We start from the raw sequence: 18,436 nt of genomic DNA, 5'->3' as shown, positions 1-18,436 counted from the left end.
TTTCAGACATTGATTGTTTGCTTACGACTGGAGTACTGCTGTGGACTTTTAAGCTCACAGAGTTTTCATGACAGACCTAACTTTTCACACTTATCAATATAAGCAGTAGGAGTTTGTGCTTTTTGTGAGGCAGATCACAAGTTTTCAACTGTTATGCTGTTGCAGTTGCAACATTGGTGTGCATTGCATATAGTTAATTGCATTTACCAAGACAAAGGGAGAAAGAAGAAAGAAAAATCCAGGATCATGGCAAATTTTCCCCATTACCTGTCAAGAGCGATGGCTGGAAAACTAAGGATGGTCACCGAGCAGAAGACTTTGTGCAGAAACTTGGCAATTCTGCAGAAGAGCATCGTATAGATCCACCAGCAGCAGTGTGGACTGGCACTAAGGGCAATGTCAAAAGGCACACAGACTAGGCTGGCACAGATCCCCGAGCAGGCCAAATTCTTAATGAAGCGGTTTGTTACCGATTTCAGCAGCGATGTTCTGCACGTGGACCACAGCACCATGATGTTACCTGTGAGTAGAGACAGGAGGCATAAAAAAAGGAAAACAGGCAAACAAACAACCAACCCCAGGCCCCAGTAATAATAATCTTAACAGATTTGAATTTTACCTAGTACTACAAATGGAAATCATTGTTTGCAGTTTGCAGGTATCACTGATTTGGATCATGATGCTGCTCAAATTAGGAAGTCTGTAAGGGCTAGTGGCTTCATGAATCAGAAGGCTGAAAACATATTACACCCCAGCTATCCCCTCCCAGCTTCTGGTAATGAATGGATTAGGGGATTTCAGAGGCAAATGCCTAAGAAAACTATCTAAACCATATTTTTAGATACTTATGTTGATTCCTATATTCCTGAGTATTCAAATACAGAAACTGGCTAAAGTGTTCATATTTTAATAAATAGTAAAGAATTCTTTTTTAAAGATAAAATTTTACACTATTAAAATTTACATATTACAAATTTACACTAAGTAAATACAGATACAATTAAAATATAACTATAAGTATATATTTTTAATCTGTTTGTAAGTGGATTACAGCAGCTTGCTTTTCTTTTCATTGACCACTTCAATGGCAAGACAGGCCTGTGTAAAGCCACATCCAGAAGAAATCTACCTTCCCCCCACTCCCCCAAGACATTCTCTATGTACATAACAACAAAACAAATAGGACAAGCAGAACAGAAAAAAAAAGACTTGCTGCACATAACTTCACAGAAGTACAGACAGAATGCAACCTGCTGATTCAGATATTCAAGCTCTACACATTTATTTCAAATAGGGTGGGTGGATAGCAGTGAAGCAGAAGTTCAGGGAAAAAAAAAACAGGATTAGCCATGACAGTATTTTTCCCTTATTAATGCGTTCCATCCAAATCTCAGAAAGAAATATCAGAGGATATACATAAGTTCTCCACAAATTTCCCTATGATTCTATCTCACATAGCAACAGCACAAGAGTAAATTAACTGATCTGTTCTTACAGCATGGGCCCTTTCTAATGTATGTCAAGATACCATAAAACTCAAAGGATTTTCTCTCTCTTTTAAAAATCTGTCTTTAGAAAGATCACAGAATCATAGAATAGTTTGGGTTGGAAGGGACCTGAAAGTTCATCTTGTTCCAATCCTCCTGCCATGGGCAGGGACAACTTCCATTAGACCGGGTTGCTCAAAGTCCTGTTTAACCTGGCCTTGAACATATCCAGGGATGGGACATCCACAATGTCTGTGGGGAACCTGTGCCAGTACCTCACTACCCTCACAGTAAAGAATTTCTTGCTAATATCTAATCTAAACCTGCCCTCTTTCAGCTTAAAGCCATTTCCCCATGTCCTATCACTACATGCCCTTGTAAAAAATCCTTTTCCAGCCAGCTCTCTTGTAGGCCCCTTGAAGTACTGGAAGGCTGCAGTGAGGTCTCCCTGGAGCCTTTTCTTCTCCAGGCTTAACAACCCAACTACTTTAGCCTGTCTAGATCAAGTGCTTCAGCCCTCTGCTCTATGGAGGCAAGGATCTCTGCTAGCACAGCTGAGTGAGTGGGGCACACTCATGAAACATCATCATGTAACCTGGTCCCAGCTTTCCAGCCCTGACTTCACAGACATTCTTTTTCTCCTTTATTTTGTTTCTCCCAAAGTTCTACTGTGCAGTACCACTAGATCAAAGCATAGCTACCAGCATACAAACACTGCTTGACAAGACAACTCCATTTATTCTCTGCAGCCAGACAGCATGCAGAGTTTAGCTTCCCACCTCCAAGCAAAGTTAAACTGCTCTTACTGCAGACCATATCAACAGCCACATTGTGGATACTCTGTATTGTTGACACTTACCAGTTCTTTTGAGTTGAAGTGTAATTGATTTATGTGGCAGATTTGTTAGCGTTTTTGTAGGTTACCTACAAATAGACATAATGAGAGAAAACAGCATCTTAAGCTGCTGATTGAGATATGAAAAAGCAGCTGCAGTTCGCCAAAACTTCTCTCTGTTGACTTTACCATTCTTTGTCTTGATTTCTCCTCCAATCAACAAAAACTCCCAAGCTTTTATGTGCCAAGTAGAGTATTCCAATGGCTGTCCATGTAAAATACCAGCAAGACCATATTCCTGTTCGCATGGCCAATGTGTACACCAAGTGGCAAGTTGCAAGAACTAGCAAAGAGTCTACTTCTGCTTCTTGATAAAATAGCACTGTTTCAACTGAAGCATGCGATATGAACTTTAAAATCTACCTCACACACCTCCTATTTCAGTCTGCAGTACCTGAATGTCATTTGGGATTCAATTTTCTATATGTTGTGTCATGTGTCTTATGCAAATTCCTTTTGATGCTGACAAAATATTGACAAAATACCTGATGTATTTTAAAGAAAGCAATCATCACCTGGTTTTGGCAGGTGCTTTGGGCTTGACAATGTATTCCTCAGGCAGTATTCAATCATTTGTATTTAAAGCTTTCTAAGTTGCTAGGAGATAGTCAATCAAACCACTTGCTTTCAAAAATATCTCCAACTCTCCAGCTATTAGAAAGTACTTCTAACAGTAATAATATATTTTTACAATGCCCTGGAGAGGGGAGAAAACAGGCTTTTTTGTGTATTTTTGTTTGTTTAAAATGAATTTAGATCTTTCATCTAGTTTCAATTGCTTTGATTGTATAACATAAATTCCCAAGCAAGTTTCACCTTCATTAGAATTAATATAAATGAAGAATGGAAAACTAAAAGAATTCAGAAATGTTTTCATTAATACTTCAGAAGCCTCAAGAGAACTACTAAGCTTCTCTTCAGGGTCCTGAAGAGGAGCTTCATGCAAGACTCCGTATTGAATTAGAGACTCAGCTGTTGAATTACTTCTGCAAATTATGTCAAATTGTCATTTATACATCAGAGAGTTACAAGGAAATGAAATTAGTTCTGTTCTGACTGATCCTAAATGGGAAAAATGAAGTGTAAAAAAGTATTGGTTCAAAGACAAGGAGGAACTCTTTAAGCAGATAAAATAAAATCAGAGCCTGAAAGGCAAAAAAGGATAAGCAGACAGAAGTGTCCACTGGGGACCCTGGAAAAATAGTCAGGGAATATCCCTCAGGGAAACATTATTTTTTCATTTGCAACTATGATTTATCTATTAACCTGCTGTAATGAACAGATCAGCTTTAGTATAGACTGGTAGATCTTTGTGCTGATGCCTTCAAATCAAGTATTTCCCTCCATACATCCCAAAGCAGAGGAAGAATTACACCAAAACCTTTGCATGGCATGAAATATAAGAAGTTTGGAAAAACCTACAAACACTTCACATTTCATTGTTCCTCAGTTTTCCCCAGCAACTTCTTTCCATGGAGAAGGATAACACTGCTCCAGGCAACAAGGGAATTCAATAAAGAATTGTGCTCTGAATACCAATTGTGCTCTGAATCTTTCCACAATGTCTAGAGGCTCTTTTCCACTCTCCATGTATTAGTCATTCACTGATGAACCTGGGAAAAATTTATTCTCCTTAGGTTACGAGTGTACTGGTGTGTTGCACATCCTCAGAGTGGGCAAGGCTGTCATTTTCTACCATAGGTTAGTTTTAGAAGGGTTTCTGCTGGATAACTGATCTAGAGCAACATAATCTTGGATCCAAGCTTCCCATGGAGTTTGTACTGGTTAGCTGAGAAGCATCCAAGAAAAATGGGAGTGATCAAACAACTGGAAAATGCAGCATCTTGCAATTTTCTATAAGTCAGGAACATGAGATAAACAATCACATGTCACAAAGCATATCCCATATTGCCAGGTTCCGCCACTAATGTAGAAAGATGAAGTGTTTTTAATTTAAAAAGGAAAAGCATATATTTGGTCTTCTCAGAGAGTGAGCCATGTCTACATAAAACCCTTACAACACCTGACATTATTTGACAACCTCCTCAGTACGCAGACTGACTGAGCAGCACAGAAAAATCAAGCTTAGAATAGAATAACTGAAGCTGGAAGGGGCCCAGTGAGGTTCATTGACTCCCTCAAGACTACCTACAACTAAACCCTCTGACTAAGAGCATCATGCAGAGACTCGCTGAACCCTGTCAGGGTTGGTGCTGTGACCACTACTCTGGGGAGCCTGTTCCAGTGACCAATCACCCTCTCAATGAAGAACCTCTTCCTAATGTCTCATCTGATTGATTCCAGCTTGATTCCATTTCCTCATGTTACATTTCTGGTCACCAGAGAAAGGAGATCACCACCTCCCATTCTGCTGCCCCCCTTGAGGAAGGTGTAGGCTGAAATGGGGTCACCCCTCTGCCTTCTCCAAGCTCACCAAGTGTCCTCAGCTGCTCCCTGTAAGTAGCTCATCTGTGCCTTTGACCAATTGTCCAAGTTAAAACGAAATGTGAAATATTAAAGGTAATCTCTGCCTGAGAAGCAACTCTTTTCACATTAGAAACATGTTTAAAGCCTTCCAAGTCAGAGTTAATTTTATCCTGTTATTAGTTATCATAACTATCAACATTCAATAAATCTCCATGTACTACATACCAACTCTATTGTATGAGATTGAAAAGATGATGGTTTCCAGTCATTCCCTACTTCTTTTTTTAATTGAGAAACATCATAGATAGGCAGCTACATTGTACATTAAATTGCACAGAAGTACACTGAGGAAGTAAATAGAGTGGTTCACTGCAGCATGCTGCCCCAAAGTCCTTCTAGCCTTTATTGTGATCCAAGTTCACTAAATCTACAAACAGTAACATTTTCTGACCATGAAATGTTATCAGAGTACATTAGTCTGATTCAGAGCAGCAAAAATTACTTTTGCTCCTCTTCCAATTTGTACTCCTTGAATTTCACTGCCAAATGCAGGCGTCAACAGCTGAGATAGTCCTGAAGTACTAGCTTTTAGCACTACTTCAAATAATGTGAAAGAGTCATAAAAATACCTTTAACAAGCAGAAGTAAGATCACCATAGAAACCAGAGGCAGCTATTTGAAGAAATGCATTTGCCATACAGTCTAAATAAATAAATAAATAAATAAATACTGTTCTTTATCTACTAATTCATGGAACTCAATCCATTAGCTGGGTATAACATCCATCTTACATTTTTGTTAACTTTAATCAGCACACAACTGAATCAAAACATAGTCCACTCTCCAGCATAATCCTCCTCCTCACAACCTGACATCCTCTGCTTGCTCACTTCCCTCCAGAGCAGGGTTCCAAGAATCCAGCCATCCTTCCTGGAAGAGAGCCTCTGTGTATCCCACCCACACTCCCTGCATTGTCACAGGGAAGGAGCTGGCAGCCTTCTTTATGGAAAAACAAATCAGGAAGCCACAAAAAAAGGTTAGCAACTAGGCTTTAGCCATTAAAATCGTTCATTAAAAACTAACTGAAAAAGTCAGTTTCTGTGAACATGATGAATGGGAGAAATTCTTGTGTTGAAACACCAGAGTGACTAAATTCCCAGCTCTCCAATACTATTTATTATTGTTTTTCAAAGTATTTTGAGGAAGTATTTTGAGTATTTTGAGTTTTTCAAAGTATTTTGAGTATTTTATTTTTCACAGACCTTTCTCTGACAAACCACACTCCAAAAAAATTGTTAATTGGAAACATTTTTGGCATTCATGATAGGTAGCTATCAAACACTCATTAATATGTATATTTACCTATTCATTTTCAGAAAGAATATGGATATATCAGGATACATTTTGGCTTACACAGCTTGAAGAAAAGTGTAAATTTATCACAGAATTACAGAATGGTTGGGGCTGGAAGGGACCTAAGGGACCTCTGAAGATCATGTTGGCCAAACCCTGCTCAAGCATGGATAAATTCTTGCAATTCTTTAAAAGTCTTTATAAGTCTTTTTATATTAGTTTGAGGAAGTGTAGCAATGAGACTGATGGAATAACTTTTATAGATAAAAGAAGACCATAAAACTAAAAAAAAAAGTAAACCTCCTGAAACCAAATCCAACCTTTTGTAACATTTTTGCTACAAACTTCAAAAATTGGTTTTAAAATAATAATTGCAGTTCAGTTTAAAATGGTGGGAAAGTATTTAATTCGTCATTTTAGTATATTTCTTTCAATTTCAGTTTGTGCATATGTGCAACCAAATGTTTTATATCCAAAATGAAGTGTCTGCTGCAAATGAGCTACCTTGGAACAAGGTTTGCTGTATGCCAAACCTTCTTTTCCCTTCATAAAACAGATGAACTCCCTAATTTTAAGATGTTTCTCACTCCTATTCTTAGAATTCTCATTCACACATACCTACTTTCATCCTAACTATTGATTCAGAAGTATAATTATGTAAGAGATTTATCAAGTCAAATGAACAACACAAAGCAGGAATTTGCCCAGCATGGGGTAGTTCCCTGCAGAGTGTTTCAGCATTGATTTAATATATATTGGAAGCCCTTTCATTTAAAGTCTGATACTTGTCTATGTGGTTTCTGTTCCTAGCAATGTATAGTTACCAGGTTTTATGGAAGGAGCTAGTTCATAGCAGCTTAGTCTCAGGACGTGAACAAAGATTTCCTTGCAGGAACAGGTATGTCACTGGTTTTTGTTGCAGCACCACTTAGAATTATCTAAGGCCACAACCTGCCTACATAATCCATGGGCAGCTGCTATTCTGACTTGCTCTGAAGGTAGAGCAAAAGTAGAAAACATATATGAGGAAATTTTAAATTGTACTTACAGCAAACATAACTTATATGATATGATTTTTGATGTCAAAATAACTATGTACATTTACCACTAATGTATTTCCATTGTGAATTTTTTCTTACTGTTGTCCTTAGTATTTGATGTTTATTGTCTGTAAGGAGATTCTAAAGTAACTGCATCCTGCTAATGGTCTTGTATTCCCACTTGTATTTCTTTCAGATATGCTTATTTGAAAGAAGGTAAAAAAGCATTGCACTGGTAATCTTCCAGTTCTTCATACCCCTTGCCACTTTTTCCTACCTCACCTTTTGTATTTGCTATCCCACTAAATTGAAAGAATTTCTAGACAGGAACAATCATTTTCTCCCTTTTGATAAACTATGGTCCTTCAACAGCCATCAAGACCATTTCAGCCCATCAAGAAAACAACCAAACCTCCAAAACTACTTATTTTGTTAAAGTACACTTGACTTGCCTGAATTCCTGGCCTCTATTTTAAAACCAATCTCCTCAAAGAATCTGAAACTCTTCAAGACCTTGGAAGAAAAAAAGTTTAGAGAATATTTCATCTGCAACTTCAGAACCATGGATTGTTCCCATGTCAGGAAAATATGGCAGCAAAGTGTAGCTTTCAAACCTAAGCTAGGAAATTGAAAAACTGAAAAAAGAGTGTCTAGATGTACTGTCCTAACAATAACAGGAATATAAAGTCTTTTCAAAGTTAGCAACTTTTTAAATTACAGTGCCTAAGGGACCAGCCTTAGTACAAAAATGTAACCAAAGTTTTTAAACCAAGGATTTTACATGATGTCCACAAGATTTCCCCATGACATAGGGAGCAATTTTTTGACCAATTGTACGGAGAAAGGAAATACAAGGAACAGATATAGAAGAGATAAAAATATTGGATGCCCACATCATCAACATATGTGAAATTATTAGCAGAAGTCTGGGATCCTGAATCTCCTTTGCCAACAAAGGATCATATCTAGTGAAACCCCTGGCCAGTTTACACAAGGCTTCATGCCTCAGAGAGCCAATCTGATGTTGCCAGTGAAACACCACAAGGCCTGGAATGCAAGTGAAGCCAGTAATCTTCCTGAATGGACAATCTGTCTGTTCTTCAGCATCCTTGGCACAAGAGGAATAGCTATTGTCCCTTTGTTTTATAAAGTAATCAAAAAAGGGCTGGATTGAATCTGTATTGCCATGAGAGGACTGTGTCAAGCAGCAGGGTGATTTACTTGAGCAACCCTGACCACTGAATCTAACTGGAAATAGCAGCCTTAACACAGGAAACAAGCAAGTTTTAGGATTTGTTTTTAAATAACACTGCTAACTGCCTCTTTGTACCTCTTTGTTTGCAGAGAGCCTGCGGTCACTTTTGTTGGTAACCCCCTAATGTAAGTGCAGACATGGCTCTTCAAATGCACCTTTTTGTCTAGCTTCCCACAAGCATCTGCAATTCACAGGCAGGTGTGTTGGTGCCATTAAGGATGTAAAGTGACAAAGATGTGACTTCTCACATCACAGATGCTTCATCAGAAAGCCAGCCCTAGTCCCTAACAAGGTTCTTTTAGGAAGAACCTGCAGGACCCCTGGCATTTCTGTGTGACATGCCAAGGGCAGATCCAGGAGGAGGCTGACAGCTTTGCACTTGGGAGGTTGCGAAAAAAACTATGGTTTAGAGCAACTCTGGCATTTGGCCTGGGCTGTAAGCTGCTCCACCATCTACAGCTGACAGGAGTAACTTCCCACCTTCCACACTCAACCTGATGACCACCTGTGCTGTTCAGAACCTTATTCTCTCCTGCCTTCACCCTCATATCCACCCTTGCACAAAATGCTGCCAGACCAGAATGCAATGCCAATATCATCCAACAGTATCATGCTTATGCAAAATTATTTCTTCTGCATTCAGTCCTTTTCTATTTGTTCACTTAAGATTTTCAGACAAAACTTATAAAAAGAAATTAGTTGCTGTGCTATATTGCAGTATAGTGGATATGTGAGATCTATGCAGCCTATACAACCAACTGGACAATTTTAATTTTACTAAATTACTGGGTAGCTGTTTTTTCCTGGCTTGTTTATTGAGGAAAAAATGATATATATATGAAATTTAAAATTAATGACACTTAACAGAGAGCAAAATTTTAAAAGCCTGTGGTAATTACTAGTAGCTGGAAGACAGACTTTATCTTTTTTTTTTAGAAAATTGAGGCTATCTTGCACTCTTGATTAAAAGAGTGTTACATTAGCACCAATTTTCATCCCCCATTACAGCTGAAATTAAGGAGTTTGTAGCTGAAAGATATCACACCAACAGCTATTTTACAGAGCAGAAACTATTTCTGGACCTACCCCACAGTCCTGTGACTTTTATGCTCTGTACAACCAATAAAGATCTGACATCATTCCTGCATTAGTTTGCTAGTGCTTCCCTTTCTCCAAGTGCCAGTTTAATAGAAACAAAAATTTATTTTTTATGTAGTTTTGCCATGCAACCATTCACCAGGTCACCAGCTGGGCATGTTTGCTTTTCATTTTTCAAACACAGATGTCTTCAGACAGGAATTACATATGCCTGATACATCCTGTGCAGTGGGATTAATTTACATTATATTTAGAAACAAGCTTTTTTCCCTCCCTGCCAGCTGACTGTAATGAATGGTTGTCTCCACTCCTCCCAGCCCTGTAAATGCACTGAAGTAATACTCAGAATAAGAAAGTAGATCTGGGGACTCTGACACGCATCTGAGAAACCAGGAGTTATAAAAAAAATCACTATGATCCTAAATCAATATATTATTAAAAAATCACATGGAAAAATATTCTGTTTAGTTATCAAAGTGTGGCATTTCTCTGAAGAAATATGAATGTATGGAACCAAATCAGATTTATCCCATCTATCAAAGAGAAGTGCTCCCATGGAATAACTCTGGGCAGGCAAGGTGCTTCACTGTTAAGTTGATGGTGGCATTTCTGGCCTGACAGAATGCAAGTGGGGTTTGGTTTGATTTGGTTTGGTTTTTTCTTAAAATATATAGAGGCCTGAAGTATAATTTTATATTTTCTTGATCAAGCATTTCACCTACAGAATTAGTTGTTGACAGAGACTCTCCCCAGATTTCTTCTCTCTTATTTTTTTACACTCTTCCACAGAACTCAACTATTGGACTTCTGTATTGTCCCCTCCTAATCTGCTTTCTTTTACTTTTTATAACTGAGTTCCCTTTTCTTAGCTCAAAATCCTCCCAGCAAGACACAGTTCACAGGCCCATTCTGTCTAAGACAGCACTGCTAAACCAGAATAACACTGGGCTTACTGAAATGGGCCTCAACTTTTCAATCTTCAAATGCCTTCACAGAAAACACTGAAAAAAAATAGTATGAGTACTCGACACTTCCATTCAATTAAAAAAAGACAGGAATACAGCTCATTAGGACTGATGACTTAGACTCCAGACCAACATGCAAGTGCCCAGGATTGACTGTAGTAAATGGAGCCAGATTAAGAATACAAAAACTGGAGAAACATTGAAATTTTTCTTTACCTTAGGAATATGATTTTTTTAAAATTCTAGGTCTGGACACCATGTAGCAGCAAAATAGTTCTGATAGTAAGATAAGTTGTAAAACTGCCTAAAAGTCACCCCAAATACAAAATACACCCCTGATGTGTAGAAAGAGCTATTAACTTTTCTTTAACCTTCCAATAATCCAGATGACTGCAATACTGGCCAAGAGAACATTTTATGCTTTAAATCTGCTTTTCTTCCCTAGTGTTAGAAATACAACTAGACATGCATATTTGAACTTCATAAATTGCTGGACACAGCAGAAGATAATGTACCCTGAAAGCTACCATAACATTGCCAGTAGTTTGCTGTGTGTTACATTGCACTAGTGCAGCAGTGCATGACTTGTCATGCACTGATAACACAAACTCCCTCATCAATCATCTGCATGCAGTATATAATTTTAAACTTGTGTTTTGCTGATAGATGCAGCTGAACAGAATCTCTTTGCTGGTAAATGGATTTTTTGGGCCTCTTAGCATATTAAAATCAAACTGATTTCCATATTAAAAAATTATAAAAAGCTGGAACAATATAACATAAATTTAGTTTCTAGCATTATTTTCTGAAACTAAAAAAATATTTCATTATATTTATATTTATATTTATATTTATATTTATATTTATATTTATATTTATATTTATATTTATATTTATATTTATATTTATATTTTTGCATGTATGACCTGATAAGGTAAATCATGTATTAATTAGCCATATGCATGTAAAAATTTAATGAACCTAAGACACATGCAGCATACAGCTAACCCTGTAAAGGACAGCAGCCTCCAGCAGAAATGAGAGGGAGGCTCCATATGTGCATGTCCTACCTCTTCCACCAAAGAGGCAGTGACTTGACTGGGGCAAATCAGCAAGTGGGTGCATCAAACCACTTAGAGCTTGCTGTGTTTTCCAACACACATATACAAATACATGCTCATTAGCAAAGCTTTCCATGGTTCTTGCATCTGTTCTCTGCAGCCATATCAAAAACAACATTTCTTGTTGTAACACAGGCAGTAAATCCACAAATAACCAAGATATTAGTTGCTGTATGATTGACCTCTGCTTATTAAACATACAACCCATTTACTGCTACAAACCAAGGCATGCATTACTTATATTTCATATTTTGTATTTTAAATTTCTCACATACTTCTTCCCTTTTGCTTTCCCACAAAAACCACCATGTCAAACTGGTTGGGAATGTTTGGATGACACATTTATGTAATTGCTCCTCTCTTGTACTGAGTCACCCACTGTCAGCAGGTGAAAATGTTTAGTATCTCTCTATGCCACATGGAAACAAGCAAAAGTAAAAACAATTCAGCAATTTTTCTTGACTTCAGTAGACAAAGTAGCAACAAAACCATATTCCAAATAACTATAGTGATTTCAGCTTTTCCATTAAGGGCCTAAAATGTGTCCTTAACACACGAAAAGCCTTCAAGTTGTACTGCCATTGCCTGGATGCAATATTTTCAGTAATAACTATATAATTAGTCTTGTTACTTTAAAAGCAAACATGGACATACTTTGTACCTTCAGGGTATGGAATATGAAGAGCAAGATAAGGATCCCATATTTCAATAGTCCCTCAAAAATCACTATGACAAATCCAAAAGATCTTCCAAGACAGCAGAGACAAAGAAAATGCTCTTGTTTATTTAACTACAAGGGTTTTGGCATACTTCAACTTTTGACTTTAATACAAGAAAGAGTAGTGGATCCTTTCCTGAGCCATTTAGGGATTTGTCTGTGGAGACCTGCAACAGAAATACCAAGATCAGTCTGAATGAAATGCAAACAGAACAAATAAGTGTGAAAGCATCAGCAGAAGCAATAAAGCAAGAATGCTTTATTAAAAGAATGTTAAAAGAATGTCATGTATGGATAAAACAAAGACACCTCTGACAGCAATTCTTAGACCACAGTAACAATATTACATCTGATACAGGCAGTACAAACCAGTTCTGCTTTTTTTCTTGGTCTTGGTCAATTTAAGCTGTTGCACATGAAAGACTAAATTCTTCCTTATCAAAGTGGTTTCGCTAACTTTCAGATGAAGCCTTTCAGAAGCCATCAAAAATTTAGTTTTTCTTAACCACACATTATTTTTGATATGGACAACATTTCGGTTGTTTCACAGAAAGGTTGGAGTTGGAAGAGACCTCTGGAGATCATCCAGTCCAACCCCCTGGTAAGGCAGGTTCACCCAGAGCAGGTTGCAGAGGATCACATCCAGACAGGTTTAGAACATCTCCAGAGAAGGAGACTCCACACTCTCTCATGGCAGATTGTTCCAGTGTTCTGTCATCCTTGAAGTAAAGGAGTTTTGCCACATACTCAGATGGAATTTCCTGTGTTTTCAAGTTGTGCCCCTTCTCCTGTCACTGGGCACCACTAAAAAGAGTCTGTCCCCATCCTCTTGACATTTGCCCTTAAGACATTTATATGCATTGACAAAACATATTTTCAAAACATACCCTCTTGATTCATTTGTGATGAAGGTTACTTGAATCTTTAGATCACTTTTATTTCACCATTTGTATCAACAATGCCCACAAAAAGAACTTAATAAATACATTCACAAATAAAATGTAAAATCACTTCATAATAAAACAGCACAGTTGTATTATTTGGATTTGGAATGTGTTTGGGTTGTTTTATTAGAATAAATCATTAGGCATAAAGCTAGCACTGGAAATGAGCAAATCACATAAAAATATATGATAAATGAATTGAAAAATAAAGAAGTGGGATAGTTTAAAAAACCCCACCAAACAGTAGTGCATATGGTGAACAATGTCATATAACTAAATTACTCTCAGCTTTTGTTAACAAACTCTCAGGCTTGTTATCACTGAAGTTCCAAAATCAAACCATCACCATGCTTACACTGAGAAAATATTATTAATGAATCTTCAATGCAAATAAATGAATATGACTTGGTTTTCTCATGTTAATTCAATCTAGGACATTTTATTCAAAAAACTTATCAAGAAAAAGGTATTCCAGAAATTCTCTTTACCTAAGAGACATTGTAATAAACCATTATTGAAGTACCAATACAAGCATCAGTAATGCTTAATGAGGAGACACTCAAAGAACAGCACAATCCACTGTCAGAGGTTACCTCGACTTTTTCTGATTTTCCAGTGGGAGACAACCCATTGTCAGTAACTTTTCAAAACAATTTGCTTCTAGATGTGTACTGGGGAACACCACATGAGAATCACTGTGTAAACTTCAAGGGTAAGTTTAATACAAGCAAACAGAAGGCTTCACTGTGATAATAATTTAAGATTGCATAACTGTAATAATCTCTCATATTTTAAAAATTATATAAATACAACAGGAAAAATAGCTGCTTCTATATAATAAGAGAATAATATCTTATAAGATGCTTTCATTTTAGCAAACTAGCATATGCATTTCTTTCGGATTCTGTTGAAGCAATCCCTTTTTTTTTTTTTTTTAAGGTATTTATTACCATCAGATTGCAACACTCCAGTGCTTTCCTAGAAAAATATTCTGCACAGGAAACCATATGACAACCCTTTGCCCTGCCCTGCTCTGTACACAGAAGCCTGTGAATGCTCCATAGCCATGATCCACTTGGCTCTCTGTGCTAATACTGTAAGAGTGACACAAACTGTAAAGCTGCTTTAAAAGCTTTAATGTATGAGAAGTGCATTCAGAAGCAACCTCTCTTCTAAGAGCACAGTAAAGAAAGCCTTCAGCAGTCAAGTAACAAACTTGAAATTTACAAAGTATGTGATCTAGACTGAAAGTAAAGACAGAAAAAACAAAGGGCCCGCAGCATTCTAGTGAGAGGCTACAGTTGCCTCTGGAGCCTACTCAATTAAAAATTAACTTCAGAAATTAGCACTGTAATGCTGTCAAAAAAATCACTGCATCAGAACTCACAGGCATTGTTAAACCCTGACTCGTTCAACCATGGCTCCTCTGAGCTGCTCACGAGAGCACAGTGGAACTGCACCCTGAGGAGAGCAAGGCATCCCAGCCTGCATCTCCAGCAGGATTTACATGACTTCCCTGATGCCTGTCAAATTGTTTCTAGTGCAGATTATTAATTTCTTTGTTCACGCCTCACTGGTCCAACAGCAATCAATCAAAAATTACTGGTATTTTAAGGACAGGAAAGTTAATTTACTGCTTCAAGCTTTATTGGCAAAACATGCTAATCGGGATGGAACTGAAAACTACGATGGCTATATAAATTTTTCAGAAAGCATCTATTGTATGCATCAATCAAAAAAAAAGTTTTGAACTATTAATGTTTGAGTTGTATATACATTACTGGCTTTAAATTCCTGATTAATAGCCTATTTATAATAGTCTTAATCTGACAGTACAGAGTGGTTAGACTAAACAGTGTATCCATGTGTATCCATTATTTCACATTTAATTCACAGCATGTCTGAGGGCTTAGATTTTTTGTTTGTGGGTTTGGTTTGGTTTTTTGTTTGCTTTGGTTTGTTTTAAGAAAAGTAGCTCTTCCAGATGAAACACATGGCTAGTGATTTCTGCTACAGGGGGCATTACAAATTGATGGCAGTCATTTAACTTTATTTTTTGCAATGTTTTGAAATACACAGACCATAGATGTACCTGCCTGGCTACAGAAAGCTCCCTTATAGGCATCAGTACAAGCCACTACTCTCTCAAGGCTAATGTGACTTGATAATGATATTCTGAAAAGAAAATGGAAATTCAAAGTAAATTTTATATTGCCATACAGTAAGAGAATTGGGGAATGAACCAATGGACTATTTTCATTTTTTGGAAATGAGGAGATTTAATTGGGAAGCATTTTTATATATTCTGTTTTTGCCATCCCACTGATCTGAGGCTGCCTGATTTATGAAGTAGTAGTGAAATATTTCATAACTAGCTTCCCTTTGCTGAGATGATAGTGTATCTGTAGGAAATACCAGAAGATTTACATTATAAATTTACGTTTCTCTTAGAAAAGATAAAACCATAACAAAATGCAAAACCGAGACCTGAAGCCACTTTTGATCTGTGAAGCAAGCACTGCAGTGAATTTGGCTGTCCCAATACTTACTTAGAGGAACATGATCATAAAGCTACACCTTACTGCCCCCTCAAACATGCTAAGCCTGTGACAAGTCCTGAGAGGAAAGCAGGACTTGCAGGTCATGTCTGATTCTCCCTGCTATGGACAACAGAATGGAGAGAAGATGGGCAGTTTTCCTCTACCCTTCCACCAGGTTAATAAATCAAAGTAATGCAACCCATAAAAGAAGGAGGCAGGTGTTTTTCTTTGGAATACAAAAGGGAGGGGGGAAGGGAGAGAGGAAGAGACTTCCCTCCTGTATACATCTCACACATGGCAAGTCCAAGCTCTGCTGGGAATATTAAGGGAGTGTCAGCCTCCCAGAGACACAAAGTCAGAAACTGCTCTGTATTATCCCGATCACCATTTCTAATTCTCTATGCAACAAAGGACGTAAGCCAAGCTTTGAGCAGATGCTTCTTGTGTCACCAACTCACTCCTTACATCACCCGTCGTGCCCCCAGTGTGATCAGCACTGACAGACCCCAGTGTTCCTCTCCACAGCCTGACAGAGGAATCAGAAGGCATTGTCTGGTTAAATTACATTTCTTTCAAATATCACATTTAGATGAATGATGTACATTGATAGTACAATTACCAGATTTCCATTGCTCTGAAAAAATATAAAAACTGTCATCCAATGCAACTGGCACTGAAATTATTTCCCTCCTCTATTCTAACTTATGTTAACTGATTTTTTTACCAGTTCGACATTACTGAGAAACAGTACAATTGTTGAAAAAGAAATGTGCAGCTCTGCCTCTTTGTCCACATATATAGGGTAATTTTAGGGTAATTTTTTTATTTCTAAGCATTCTTTATGACATTTAAAAACATGAAGATTCTCAAAGACCATTTTCATGCTGTATTTGTTGGCTACCAAAGATATTAGTGTGTTTTTTTTTTTTTCTCTAAATCCACTTTTTTTCAAATGCTTTAAAGCACTTGAGCATATTTCCACTCTACCTCTAGTCTACACAGATGGGACAGAGCAGTTCTGGAGCAGTCACTGCTCCAGACATGGCACTGAGCTTCCTGGCACCTACTTTCCTTTGTGCAAGGAAAACCAAAGCATACTCCCTAAGAAATAGCTAACATACTACTAGTCTGAGACTGCTATTTCATGCTGCTGTCGCAGCAGTTACCATGCCAAAAACAACAAATCTAAAAAAAAAAAATCTCTGACTGCACTCAGTAGGTTTAGCACCAAAACAGTAAAAAGGCTACAGGAAAAAGGAGATGTAAAAAAACTCTTTGGTCTGCCTGCTTCTTTTCCATAGACCAAGGTAATTTTGTGCAACTCACCTTCATATCTACAGTCAGATTTCAGTCTTTATTCCAGTTCTTTACAGGTTTTACAACAGAGTTTAAAAAAGTACAGAATTATTTTTTTTATTGCATGCTTCTGTGATGATTTCTGTTTATAATCAATCTTAGGGAAGCCCTAAGCAGCAGCAAATTGTTTAAAAGACTTTCCATATCATGGCAGAATTATTCCACATAGTGGTAGTGTCTGATTAATCAGAATAACTAAAAGCACTCAACAACCAGCAGGGATTTTCTAATTAAGACTCTTCCAGTGTAGGGAATCATTTTTCAAATAAAAATTTATTATAAAATAAGTTGACTGAAACATGATAGAAATGTGTAGGAGGGAGAGGGGGAATGTGGGTGTGGGGAGGGGGGGTTTTCTAAAATCAGAAGTATATGAATATTTTCTTTCTAGAGCTTCCAAAGGTACAACCTGGCCATTGTCTACAATGAGAGACCACAAATAGGAGGAGTATTGAGATAAGATCACAGTATTCCCTAAGAAGCCATGTTACCTTTGGAAGTCACTTATGGCCCAGAGGAGGATTCTTTGGGTGGGTATCCCAAGCCAAATACTCAGCAGATGGAGACCGTCCATCTGTATGGCTTCTCAGGACAGACAGCCAAAACTTACTCATCATTTTGAACAATTTCAGCTGTATGAATCTCTATGCACATCACAACAATTGCTCCTTCTGCTACCTTCACATACTCTGGCTTCTTTTACTCTTTCCTTTGCTCTCTGGACTTTAGAATCTCTTTTCTTCTACTGACTGTGTTTTTAAAAAAAATTTTAAAAAAAAGGATGTCTTTGCTGTCCTATTACAAAGGCTTGTTACAGTCAGAGAAATTTTAGTGTGGTGGCAATTTATTCTTTTTTTCAAATTAAAGTGCAAACATAGAATACTGAATACTTAATAGAATACTTAACCAAATCTTACATGAACACTAGAGAACTGCAGTGGATGAAAATAAGGATAACAGATAACAATTTTTATAAGTGGAGTAAAAGAACATTCTGTAATAGACTATTGAGTTCTGCAGCTTTTTCTGTAAGTATAATAATAATTCTGCTGACCTGTACATGATGTTCCTTTCAATGTCCTCATTTTCCATTAATGCATCAATGTTTGTGTGGACTAGGCAAAATAAGCCTCTATCTTTTAAAATATGGGCTCAAAAAAAGCTATGGACATGTCAGAGAACAGTATGTTGTATGTGGCAACATCCCCCTGTAATTCCCTGATGATTAGCAGTCATA

General features: G+C 37.4%; 1 protein-coding gene across 2 annotated transcripts in view; it reads right to left on the bottom strand.

Annotated features, from left to right (window-relative positions):
* GPR176 (G protein-coupled receptor 176) overlaps nucleotides 1-18,436 on the bottom strand; it is a 34,318-nt gene that overhangs the window by 1,800 nt on the left and 14,082 nt on the right. For both annotated transcript variants that reach the window (XM_058807941.1, XM_058807940.1), the window contains one exon: nucleotides 268-520. In XM_058807941.1, coding sequence (XP_058663924.1) covers nucleotides 268-520 — 253 coding nt within the window. The remainder of the gene's footprint in view (nucleotides 1-267; nucleotides 521-18,436) is intronic.

Source organism: Ammospiza caudacuta, chromosome 6 (assembly GCF_027887145.1).
Source record: "Ammospiza caudacuta isolate bAmmCau1 chromosome 6, bAmmCau1.pri, whole genome shotgun sequence".
Classification (NCBI taxonomy): domain Eukaryota; kingdom Metazoa; phylum Chordata; class Aves; order Passeriformes; family Passerellidae; genus Ammospiza; species Ammospiza caudacuta.
This window is presented reverse-complemented; position numbering and strand designations above follow the sequence as displayed.